Source organism: Solanum dulcamara, chromosome 11 (assembly GCF_947179165.1).
Source record: "Solanum dulcamara chromosome 11, daSolDulc1.2, whole genome shotgun sequence".
NCBI classification, from domain to species: Eukaryota; Viridiplantae; Streptophyta; class Magnoliopsida; order Solanales; family Solanaceae; genus Solanum; species Solanum dulcamara.
This window is the reverse complement of record NC_077247.1, coordinates 55,543,220-55,554,951: the sequence shown is the minus strand read 5'-3', so window position 1 is coordinate 55,554,951 and position 11,732 is coordinate 55,543,220. Positions and strand designations below refer to the sequence as shown.

Here is an 11,732-nt window from a genome sequence, read left to right as displayed (position 1 = left end):
AAGTGTAATGTTTCATAACAAAAAAATGATAGCACGTTTTCTCCTTTTCTGTATTAGTCTGTAAAAATATAATTTTTTTCTAGACATAAATTTATACTTTCATATTATAATATTTTTAAAATTATATCTAACATGACTTCAACTTTTAAAGAATGACCAAAGGCAAAACATAGATTTTCTGTGCTCGACCCATGCTAGGGCGGATTTTCGAGCGCAATGTCAATGTATAAAAATTAAAGTCATGTTACCCATAAAAATTTATAGATTGACATTGCGCTAGACCATGCTAGCGGGGGCTTTATCTCATCTTGTACCTGTACGCATAACTTGTAGTATCCGATAAAAGAAGAAGAAAATAATATAATCTTTGTCTACAAAATAATGATTGGCAGCATTACCCTGTTTATCCTATGCAGTTAGGATTGATATCTTTGTCTTTTCTTCCTAACTTTTTAATGTTATCAACGAGATATTCAAAAGCATTGAATGATGAACCTCCTTCTCCAACACTAATTTTTGCCAACATAGATAACTTGTCAACCGATTTCTTGAACTTATCCTTATTTGTTACCATCAAATCTTTCACCACCTTCTCAATAATGTATCTGTCACATATGTCTTTCATGTCCAACCCAATTTTCCACACCTCACCCACAAATCTACTTGTGACTCGCTGGTCCACATAAACAGCCCAACAGATCATTGGCTTTCTTTCGACAATACTTTCCATAGTCGAGTTCCATCCACTGTGAGTTAAAAAACCACCAATAGCAGGATGGGATAGTACTTTCTCTTGTGGAGCCCAAGTCACTATGCAAGCTCTTCCTTTGCATCCGTCCGTTAGCTCCTTCACAAATTGGTGGCTAAACTCCTCTTCCCTTAATAAGTTGGACCTCATGACCCACAAAAAATTGATTCCACTATTTACTAACCCATGCCAAAACTCCAAGATTTCCACCTTTGTCAAAGTTGCAAGACTTCCAAAACTTACATAGATTACTGATTCTATGGGCTGTGCATCGAGCCATTGAATTGAACTGTGATCTTCTTCCCACAAACTATTTGAAGAGGACATTCTTTTATCAGGAAGCCTAGTTTTGAGTTGCAAGTGTAGTGGCCCAATAGCATACGTTTGTGGACAATGAGAGCGAATGAGAGAGAGTAACGGACCGTCTAAATCTTCAAATGTGTTTAATATGAGTCCATGGGATCGAGGTATACTTTGAATTTCCTTCAGAGCAAGTTGGCAATACAGGTCCGTTGCACAATTGGTGAGGCGATAGAATGGAAAATCGCGACGCCTTAGAAGACCTTCCATGCCAGGTACATTTTCTATCAACATGTCCAACTCATTTCCTTGATAACATAGGTAAATTTTTGCTTGTTAGCTGGGTCATAAATCACTAACATAACTCCAAATATAATACCAAAAGTTCATCCAAGAAGATAAGTAAAATGAAATTGTTGCATCTTTTTCGTTGATGTTTTCTACTTCGAAGAAGCTATATATTGGTGTCAAGTGTAATAAAACATACTAGATGTATTACTAAACTCTAGATTTTGCATCAAATTTTGAAAATATATTTTCAAATATATGTTGTCTTGAAAAAAAATTCGAAGTTCCTGAAATTAATTTGGGACTTTCAAATCCAAAATCTATGTCAAATGGGAGAAAAATTTTATAGTTCTTTTACCTCCAATGTCAAGTGTATTTAACTGAACTTCCATCAATATATTACTCGGTCCATATAAGCAGATCATCCGTCCATTCTCCGATCAATATGAGACTTTTTATAACCTCCCTTCACCCTCAGGTCCCCCAATTGGAGCATAGAGCAGCAGCCAAAACAGAAAATGGATCTGGCTTTGATACCATGTAAATATCACCTGTGCCTAACTAAACCCCAAATCTAGCTGAAGGAAGGATTGACTAAGTCGATACATGCAGACCACCATTGGCCTATCACTTTTTACCCACTCTAACAATCAGTTGCAATATGATATAAAAATTTGATGTAAGAAATGAAAAGTACCTTTGAAGGGAATATCTCCAGCTTGAATGAGTTTGGGGAAACAGAGGTAAACCCAGAGGCAAGAGGGACTAATAGTATCAAAGGAGATAACTGAAACTCCGACCTCATTACAAATATCGACTGCATAATAAAATAAGCCATCTGGTATAACACACGTGACAGCAGGCTCTGTAACTCCGAGTAACATTTCTCTAAGGAAAGGCTCTGCCACAGCTTGCAAGGAACTAATAAGCTCTCCAAATAGAAGAGACGACCGGGGATGATCCTTTGGAAGGCCATCAGAAATTGTCCGGAATTGAAATTTGGGATATTGCCTGAATCTTGATTCGACATTGGTGTGACGGTAGAGAAGCTGTTGATTGTGATTTGTGTTGAGGAAAGTGACTTGTAAACCGGCGAGGCAAAAGAGCTCCGCAAGTTGAAGCATGGAGTTGATAGGGCTTTGTATTGGAAGTGGGAAGAGGAGCACATGAGGAGAGATTTTTGCTTCTACTGTGTTGTTGTGATGCTCCATTACTTCTAAGTTCTTGTGAGGAATGGGAGATAAGATAGAGATAGATAAATATATAGCTGCTCCTTGCTTTTTACTACTAGTAAGTTTTTAAGAATGACGACAGAAAAAAGATTTGTCAAAGATACTCAGCCTAGGATTTGTTCCATTAATAAATGGAGTTGGTGCAACTTTCCTTGTTTCTAGTTCAATTCATTAATTCCACTTATCTACTTTTTCCTCATTCAATCAATTTGCAAAGTTTTCTATTCTTTTCTAAAGTGTATGATCATGAAAATCTATTTACTTTACCATGAAAAATGCCTTTTCTATGGTTTAAAAATAGACATTTTTCGTTATACAAAATGAATTGCACTACTCTATCGTCAGGGATTTTATTTTTTTTGGTTAATGCAATCTAGTCAAGGATTTTTTAATTTTTTTTTGGGTAATACAATCTAGTAGGTAAACAAAAAGGATCTGAGTCAAATTATGGATTTCAAATTACAATTAAAAAATAAAATGAATTATCTTCAGGATGAAGCACAACCCATTCCAGCAAATTTTTTCACTAGTCCACCAGTACTTCTCTTAACTTATCCCTTGGACAAGAGTCTAAAGCTTCACAAAAAGAACACTCATTTCAACTAATAACAACTCTTTTTTTTTTTTTACTAATTTTATGCACTCTATATTTTCTTATTTTCAAATCAAAGTAAAATCATCACTATTTAAATAGTGAGAAAGTCTTCCTTACGATGAATAGGAAGATAATAAAAAAATAAATGGTTTGAGGTTACTTCAAGATATAACGGTAGAATAGCAGAAAGAAATAATGAGTGTAAATGCCACCAACGGCTAAGAGACTCTGCAAGGAATGGATTTGTAATAACAGAACATAAGCACTAATTACTCCAAATGGAGTAAAGCTGGAGTAAAGCAGCAAATAAATGTCCACTAACGGGCAGCAGAGGAATTGCTATTACTCCCAACGTTCTGCAGCATAGCATAGTTAAGGCAGAATGCCAAATTAAGCCTAGGACATTATGAGACAATTTAATAATAAACAAATATTAAAATGCTCAAAAGACTAACACCTTGTAATACCAAATTTAGTTTGTTTTTATGCATTCAGTACTCAGTAGATTCCAACAAGTTGTGGTAATGGCAACAACACCAACAACAAATCGAGAGTAATTCCCAGGTGAGATCTGAAAGTGGTAAAATCGAGAGTAATTCCCAGGTAGGTAAGATCTGAAAATGATAAAGTGTAAGCAGACAATAAATTTTAATACTCTTTAAAAAATAAAAATATTATTTTTTAATAAACTCTTCGCTCAAAGTTACGGCAAAACTGAAAAAGAAAATCCACGTAGTGACGCTGGTGCCAGATAAATTTGGACACAGAGAAAAAAACAAAAGAGAAGTGGCACGGATAAGGGCTACAAGAATATAGCTGTCATCCTTGACGAATGGTCTGAAATGATCTCAATCCTCAGCTAAACCACCAAATTATCCATCTTATTTTTCCTACACACTTAATCCTCTTGTAACAGAGGGAAAAAAAAGTTAAAACACAAAAGACAAAAAGTGAACAAAGAAGATCAATACTTATAACAACATTACCAGCAAATAAACAGTTGTGTTTTTTAAAAGAAAAAAAAAACAAGCAGAAGTTCCTGTAAAACTATATGCAATTCTTGAAACTAAATTTGACCCTAGAGCAAACCAATTAAGCAAAAAAAAAAAAAAAAAACTAACAGTCATAACTGGAATTGGGCATACAAAGATCCATAATTTTCTCAGCCACCTCTGTTTCATCTCTGCTTTCTTCAATCAACTTTTGTACTACACTTCTCGGCAGCTTCATCTTCATCTGAACTACAGCTCCATTACTACTCGGCTTCGAAATCGATAAATCCGAAGCCGATCTTCGGCTCAGCATAAGGCATTCCAGCCGGTCCTGTGCGCTCATATGAACAGCAGATTTCACCCTTCTTGTAACCTTACTAGTAGTAATTTCCTCTTTAGGAAACATAGGCAATTCTACAAGAAAATATATTTTGCTCGGCTTCAGCTGTTGTTCTGGCTCTAATGGCTTAGCTCTAATACCAAATTTCTTCACTTGTTCATATTCCAATAAAACATGACCTGGGTAATCTTTAACTACGTCTGAGGTTGTTATTGGTGTGTTCAGTTTCAAGATTTCGCCGTTCATCTTCATCACCTTTGTCTTCTTCTTAATTCCTCCTATGTTGTTCCCCATTCTCTTTTCTTTTTTCTCTTGATTATTTTTTTTTGGTTCCATGCTCCTCCACTTATATTTTGGTATAATTATGTGGACCAGGAACTAACCTTTTTTGTTAGTGCGTGTGGGTGTGCGTGTGAATTTGTGGAAATGTACTAGAAAAGGCTTTATTTAGTAGTGTATAATTAACCGGTTTAACTGAATTTAAACATATTAAAATTTGAAGTCGTAATTTTAAAAAAATAGTTAAAGTCATAAGGTTTGTTTTTTCTTCTTCGAAGTTCACTTGTGAAATCACATGTTGTTGATATAGTTAAGTGGTAAGAACTTAAAAATTGATAATGGAGAAATCAAAAATTTCAAAGTGTTCAAGATTTTAAATTAAATGTATAAAAACATATTATTGAACTATATACATGGTCTAATTTTCGAAAAGATGTTCAATTGATCACCTCTTCATCTCTAAAATTGAACCTATCAATTTTAAATATGAACGCGCCACGAATTATTTAAAATTACTATTAAATTCATGATACGACATCTTTTTATAATACTATAAAAAAATTATTTGACATGCAAACTAAATTATTCTGAGTTTATAATTTTTGGATTAATTTATTTCATGTGATCATGCCTTATAAATTCAATCTTGAAATATTTAACTTTTATCCTGCGTACCAAATAATTGGTATTGTAATATGTGTGTGTGATGATATGGACCTTATTATGGCAAGATAAATATTTTTCTAAGACGAAGTGGGAAAGGGGGTTATTCAATTCCATCACGACAAAATTCTATCTGGCTCTGAATAGAAAGCAAGAAAAGGAAGCCGACTTTTGTTGTAAAATATTCACATTGGAGGCAATGGGAGTTGGGATAATCTAAGGCTAGTGGGACTGGGTTTTTTTGGCGTGGTCTGAATACGATTTATGGGAAGATTAAATATTATATGTATAGAATTTCAAGTCTAATTTAGTTACTTGTAAAATTGGCAACTGTATATAGTAAACATTATTTGATAACGTAAGAAATGTATAAGTAAATAACATGTTATACGCCATGTTAAATAAATTGTTTGTATATATGACTTAAGTATAAACGGCCTTAAGTTTAAGATTATCACAAAGTCCCAACCAAATTGCTATCTAGATGTCGACAGCAGAGCGTTTCCAAACTCAAAGTCGTAATCATCATTTCTGTGCGTTGTTTAAAGAAATGTTTGCTTCTGTCACAAAGAATTTAAAATTTAGCATGTTGTTTTTTCATAGAAAAGGTCCAAGGAGGATAAGATTTTTCAGTTAGACTTGCAATTGCTATTTAAATGAAAGTATCAATTGATGTTATTTATAAGTTGACGCCAAAGGAGAAAACAGGCAAAACAAACTTTTCACAATTATTTACTGCATCACACAAAAGAGTGGTGATGCCTTGCCTTTGGTGATGACGGAGATAAGCTCTCTAAAATAAGGCCAATGGGCATGTTCAACTCCACTCTATTATTCTATAAAAAGGTGTTAATACAATCTTATTAGTCTAAAGATATGGGCTGACGTTTGTGGTGATGCTTGAAAATTCTGTTTAGAGTATTCAAGATTAGAATGAGCTTGGCCTGAAAAAGTACATCCCATTTTGGCTCTCAAACAAATAATGTACTCTCTACATCCCATTTTATATGACATTGTTTGATTTGACATGTTGAAATTTTATTTTTTTTTGAAACTTTAGTTAAAACAATTTTTAGATTTTTGTGTGACATCATTTCATTAAGGTTAAAAAAAAATATTTCTAATTATAGTAAGATAATATTTTTATCTAAGGTTACAGGATAATATCTACGTACTTCTCACCCTCGCAGAATTTTCTGAGTATGTTGTTGTTGCCAGTTGCCACGGAAATTCACAATACCAAATTGAAGTTGTGCGAGAAAAGCCAACAACAGGATAAAGAGACTGGTTTCCGACAACCACATCCCATGGAATGAGTTTATTGAAACAAGAACAGGAAAGGGTGAGAGGTTAAGTTGGAGATGCCAGGAGAATTAGATTTTTGGTCTCCTATTTGGACTGCAAAAGTAAAGCCCCGGGAGGGATTCCCAGATTTATAGAGATCACAGGGAATCATGAAACTAGGATAGCTGAGAATTATGAATAAACTAACAGTCATAAAGTTGGGACAAAACATTTTAGAAGAGAATGTAATGATTGTGAAGTACACTAGATCTATGATCAGCTTGCTTTAATCTGTATCAAGTAAGTGATGCCAAGACAATTGTGGGGATATGTTCATGGAGAAGTAAATCCTAACCCCCTTAAGCAACTCCTATTAACTATTGGTAAATGGCAATAAAGAACCTTACTTTTTTAGAGTCTTTTATTTAACTATGACACGGAACTACTTTCTTGACCTTACAGAGTTTGAAATATCAACTCAAATGTGATGCACTTCAAAGTCCTACTATAGAAACCCATCTCCAAAGGGCTAACCCCGTGTGCGGACCAGCCTTCATGACTGTAAGAACAGTTGCGGGGATATGTTCATGGAGAAGCCACTCCCCTAACACCTTTAGCAGCACTTCCTATTAATAACAATTGGTAATAAATAACCTTATTATTATCTTTTTGATGACCATGGTGTCCGGTAATAAATAACCTTATTATTATCTTTTTGATGACCATGGTTGTCCGGTAGTAAAGAACCTTATTCTTAGTGTCTTGCATTTAACTGTGCCACAAAACCACTTCCTTAATTTTGCAGAATTTGAAGTATCAACTCACGTGTGCTGCACTTCAATGTACTCCTATATAAACCCAACTAAAGGGCTTTCCCCGTGAGCAGACCCACCATCATTATTGTAAATGACTTGCAAGCCTACTCAGCATACTCTAATACCTGAAAGAAAAACATGCCAACTACAGCTTTCATCTATAGTTTTTATCACGTTTCAATCTTTAAGCATCATATTTGCATTTCTACATTCAATACCTATTGATCTTCACATAACTGGAAGAGCTGTAGCTGTGACAAACTGCATAAGTTGCAAAAAAAAAAGGAAACAACACATAACTTTCAACAATGTTTAAAGAGCATTTCATTCACTTATGAAAAGATCCCCATCAATTATTTTCACAGTAAAGCACATCTACTTAAGACTTAAGAATAAATAGGAGCTAATTACAGTCTACAAAAACTCGGAAGGTGAAGGAGCATCTGGCTTCCCACTATCACTCAAACCGCCGGAATGCTGCAAGTTCTGCAAAACTTGAGCTGACAATGTCCCCAAACCACCCCCTAATCCATCATTGGCCGAGCCAAAAAATTGACAGACCAGTCGAGCCATGATCCCAAGCAAATTCGTTTGGTTCTGGCAAGCATCAGCATGCATTTGCATCATTTGCTTTTCATGTTCAATCTGCATATTCACCAAACGCTGCCTCCACTCCATTTCTTCCTCTTCCCATTTCTCCTCCAACTTCATTCTTCGCCTCTTCTCCTCATCAAATTCCATCTCTAGCCTCAACCTTTTCTCACACTCCCTCTTTGCCCACCTCATCTGTCTTTCTTCCAACATCAATCCCTTCATCTCTATATCCTCACTCCTCTCATCATCTCTTCTTTCCTTACACAATTCCATTTCTTTTCTTCTTTCTTCTCTATCGAACATACCCTTCTCCCTACTCCACTCTCTCTCCCTCTTCTTTTCTTCCCTCCTCAACAAAACATCCCTCAATTCCGAAACTTGCCCACCTACCATCCTAATCCTCCTACCACAAAACCCTTTCCTCATTTTCCTTCCACGCATCCAAACACTATCCTCAGTTTCCTCTCCCTCCCCACTTCCACCATCTTCGTCATCTTCCTCATCATCCTCCAATTCCTCACTGTCGATCCCAAATCCCAAACCCAATACACCATCATCTCCATAAAGCTCAATCATATCGTTATTGGGGGAATTCTCTTTGATATCCAATTCAACATCCCCAAACACTTCCTTATACTTCAAGAAATTTTCCCAGTGGTTTTCTCCATCTTTCCAGGTGAAGTCGTTGCTTGAGGTTCTGATTTTCTGCTTGACACCCAGATACTGATGACGCATGTTTTGAACTTTGATGGATACATCACGCCATGACCATTTGAAGGGGAAGTGAAGTGGGTCTTGCAAGTGATGTACGGAATTGACATGGTCAGCAATGGGTTTGAATTTTTTCTCTCTGGTTTTGAGCTTGGCTAAGGTGCCGGAATTGAGGAGGTCTGAGTACTTTGTGAGCAGAGTTTGTTCTTCCAATTCAGACCATTTCTTGCGCTTCATCTTCTTGATCAACTGTAAACGGGTTGGGAGTTAGGGTTACGCCTACATTCGGGTCATTTGTTGGACAAGAAATGTAGGTAAAGTTTACACTTTTTGGGTCGTTTTGTATTCTGGTGTGCAAAATTTTATTTATTTTATTTAACTTTGCTTTTAAAATCAAATTTTTCTTTTAATTTTGATAATAATCAAACTCCTCCTTTATCATATACATTGTCCATTTTACATTTGTTATATCACATATATTTAATATCTCTTTATATTATATATAATTTATTTTTTAACATGTATATTTATAACTTTTTCTTTAAGTTTTTTTAACATTATAAGTAGAATAATATTTTTTTCAGAATTTATCACAAAATTTAATATTATTCTTATGACCGTTATTTCAATATAATATGCATTAAGTGTGTGTTTATGTATGTATACATATATTTTTTCTTTTCTCCAATTGTTTACTCCATGCATTTCATATTACTTGATTCTTCTTGATATATATGACATCCCGTAAAAAAATTAATTAGAGGTGTATTTTACTAAATTAACATTATTAATAATATTTTGAAATCTTAAGTGTGACCATTACTGCTTTATGCGGTTATTTAATACTAAGGATAAAAATAAAAAAATATTTAAAATTTCTTTAATTTCATAAATTGGATAATTAAATTAAAACAACTATTTTTAGAATGAGAGACAAGTAATATAAATGGAGGTGGATATTCTCTTCCATATAAATAAACAAGTTTTGATTGACATTGATGGAATATTACGTAAATTATAATCTAAAATAATTCAGAATCTAAATAATACAATCTTTAAAAATTTGCCCTTGATTAAATTAATTATTTGTATTTCCTACATTGAAATATATTTGTATAATTATTATTCTCTGTTATTTTCATTTGTATAAATAATATATTAGAGTTTTGATTATTATTAATAAAATTAATTTTCTCGTAATGTTAGTTTACTTCATTATAGAACATCATTAATTTATATACTTAATTAGTATTTTTACTTTTTTTGTCCAAAAAATAATTTTTATGTTTTTATGAGAAATTCATTACATTAAATAAATAAATAAAAATATCATGACTTCTAAAAAAGTAAAAAAATAATTAATAATGAAAAGATATAATAGGAAAAAAATTGATAATGAAAAGATATAGAGCCCGTTTGGATGGACTTAAAAAAAGTAACTTTTATGTATGAAGTGCTTTTAGAACTTTGAAGTGCTGGAAGTTATTTTTATAAATAAGCAGTTGAGTGTTTGGATAAAAGTGCTTAAATGAGGAAAATAATGTAAATTTTAGGGATTAAAAGAATAAAAAGGGTAGTTTGGAAATTTAGTTAAAATATAAGAGATATAAAAGTAATTTTCATGATCAAAGAAAATGACTTTAAGCACTTAAAAAAAGTTAGGAATCCTAACTTTTCATTTTTGACTGACTTTAAGAACTTTATGGCTTAAAGTTAGCATTAGACAAACACGTCCAAAAGCTAAAAAGGGGTTTTAAGTTGATTTTGACCAACTTAAAGCCAATCCAAACAGGCTCATAATAGGCATTTTAAAATCTTAATTAGAATAAAGAGGGAAATTTGATTATTGTTCAAAATTGAGAGAAGTTTTAATTTTAAAAGCAAAGTTGGGGGTGAAAATAATTTTCACCCTTTTATTTACATTTGGAAAAAATTATAATAAATACTTGTCTTTAAATTTATCCAGAAATCTTTCTTACCCAATATTCCTCATATCTCAATTTGTATACGATACACTTTTTATTTTCGTCGATCTAAAAAAATAAAAAATAACATACTATTTTCCTGTTTGAAAAATATTTAGCGATACTATCTAAGAGTGAAGCTAGAATTTTCACCTTATGAGTTCTAAAATTTATAGTGACAATTTCAAGCTTCGCCTCTAACACTCGTACCCACACTTTTAGCTTCGCCTTTGACAATGTCAATTTTTTATCCATGTTGAGTCTCATTTATTTGGTAAAAAGTCCACAAATGTTTACTCTCCCATTTAAAAAAGAATGACTTACTTTTTTTTAGTTTATTAAAAAAGAATGACCATTTTTTTTGCAACACTTTAATTTCAGCTTTACACATTACATATTCAAGGCCACAAGATTAAATGACATTTTGATAAATTTCACATGACTTTAATTTAGGATCACAAGATTGAAACTTCTTCTTTATTTTTCTTAAATTCTCTGTCAAATCAAACTGGATTTTTCTTTTTTAAACAAACATTTTTCTATTTAAAATTTCATTTATTGTAGGGATAGTAGTTTGAAACATTGTAAGGTTTTTGTATATTTCGTAAATTTTACGTTGAGTTAAATTATATCGTGTGCTTGATCAAATTTTTAAAATTAACTTATTTTAAAAAATATTAATTAAAGTATTTTCGGCAGTAAGCAATTAGTATTTGATCAATACATTTAAAAAAAAAATACTTTTGAGCATCAATTAATGTTTGGCCAGAATTTTAAAAAATACTTTCAAGTGTATTTATTTTTCATATTTTTATGAAAAAAATAATTTTTTTTAGTTTTTGAAAAACAGTTCTTACTACTCTCCAAAAACATTATTTTCTCTCTAAAATTTGGTCGAACAAAATTAATTGTTGCATATTAGAAATT

The 11,732-nt window shown here is 32.8% G+C and overlaps 2 protein-coding genes across 2 annotated transcripts; both read right to left on the bottom strand.

Moving 5' to 3' along the window:
• Nucleotides 1-308: 308 nt before the first annotated feature.
• Nucleotides 309-2,881, bottom strand: LOC129873306 (7-deoxyloganetic acid glucosyltransferase-like). The gene is made up of 2 exons (XM_055948376.1): nucleotides 2,034-2,881; nucleotides 309-1,356 (listed from the first exon to the last, which is right to left on the bottom strand). Exons 1-2 carry the CDS (start codon nucleotides 2,545-2,547, stop codon nucleotides 404-406), a joined length of 1,467 nt encoding a protein of 488 aa, XP_055804351.1. The 5' UTR covers nucleotides 2,548-2,881; the 3' UTR covers nucleotides 309-403.
• A 522-nt stretch (nucleotides 2,882-3,403) lies between these two features.
• Nucleotides 3,404-4,898, bottom strand: LOC129873307 (uncharacterized protein At1g66480-like). Its single transcript, XM_055948377.1, has one exon. It carries the CDS (start codon nucleotides 4,829-4,831, stop codon nucleotides 4,280-4,282), a length of 552 nt encoding a protein of 183 aa, XP_055804352.1. The 5' UTR covers nucleotides 4,832-4,898; the 3' UTR covers nucleotides 3,404-4,279.
• Between the last annotated feature and the right edge of the window lie 6,834 nt (nucleotides 4,899-11,732).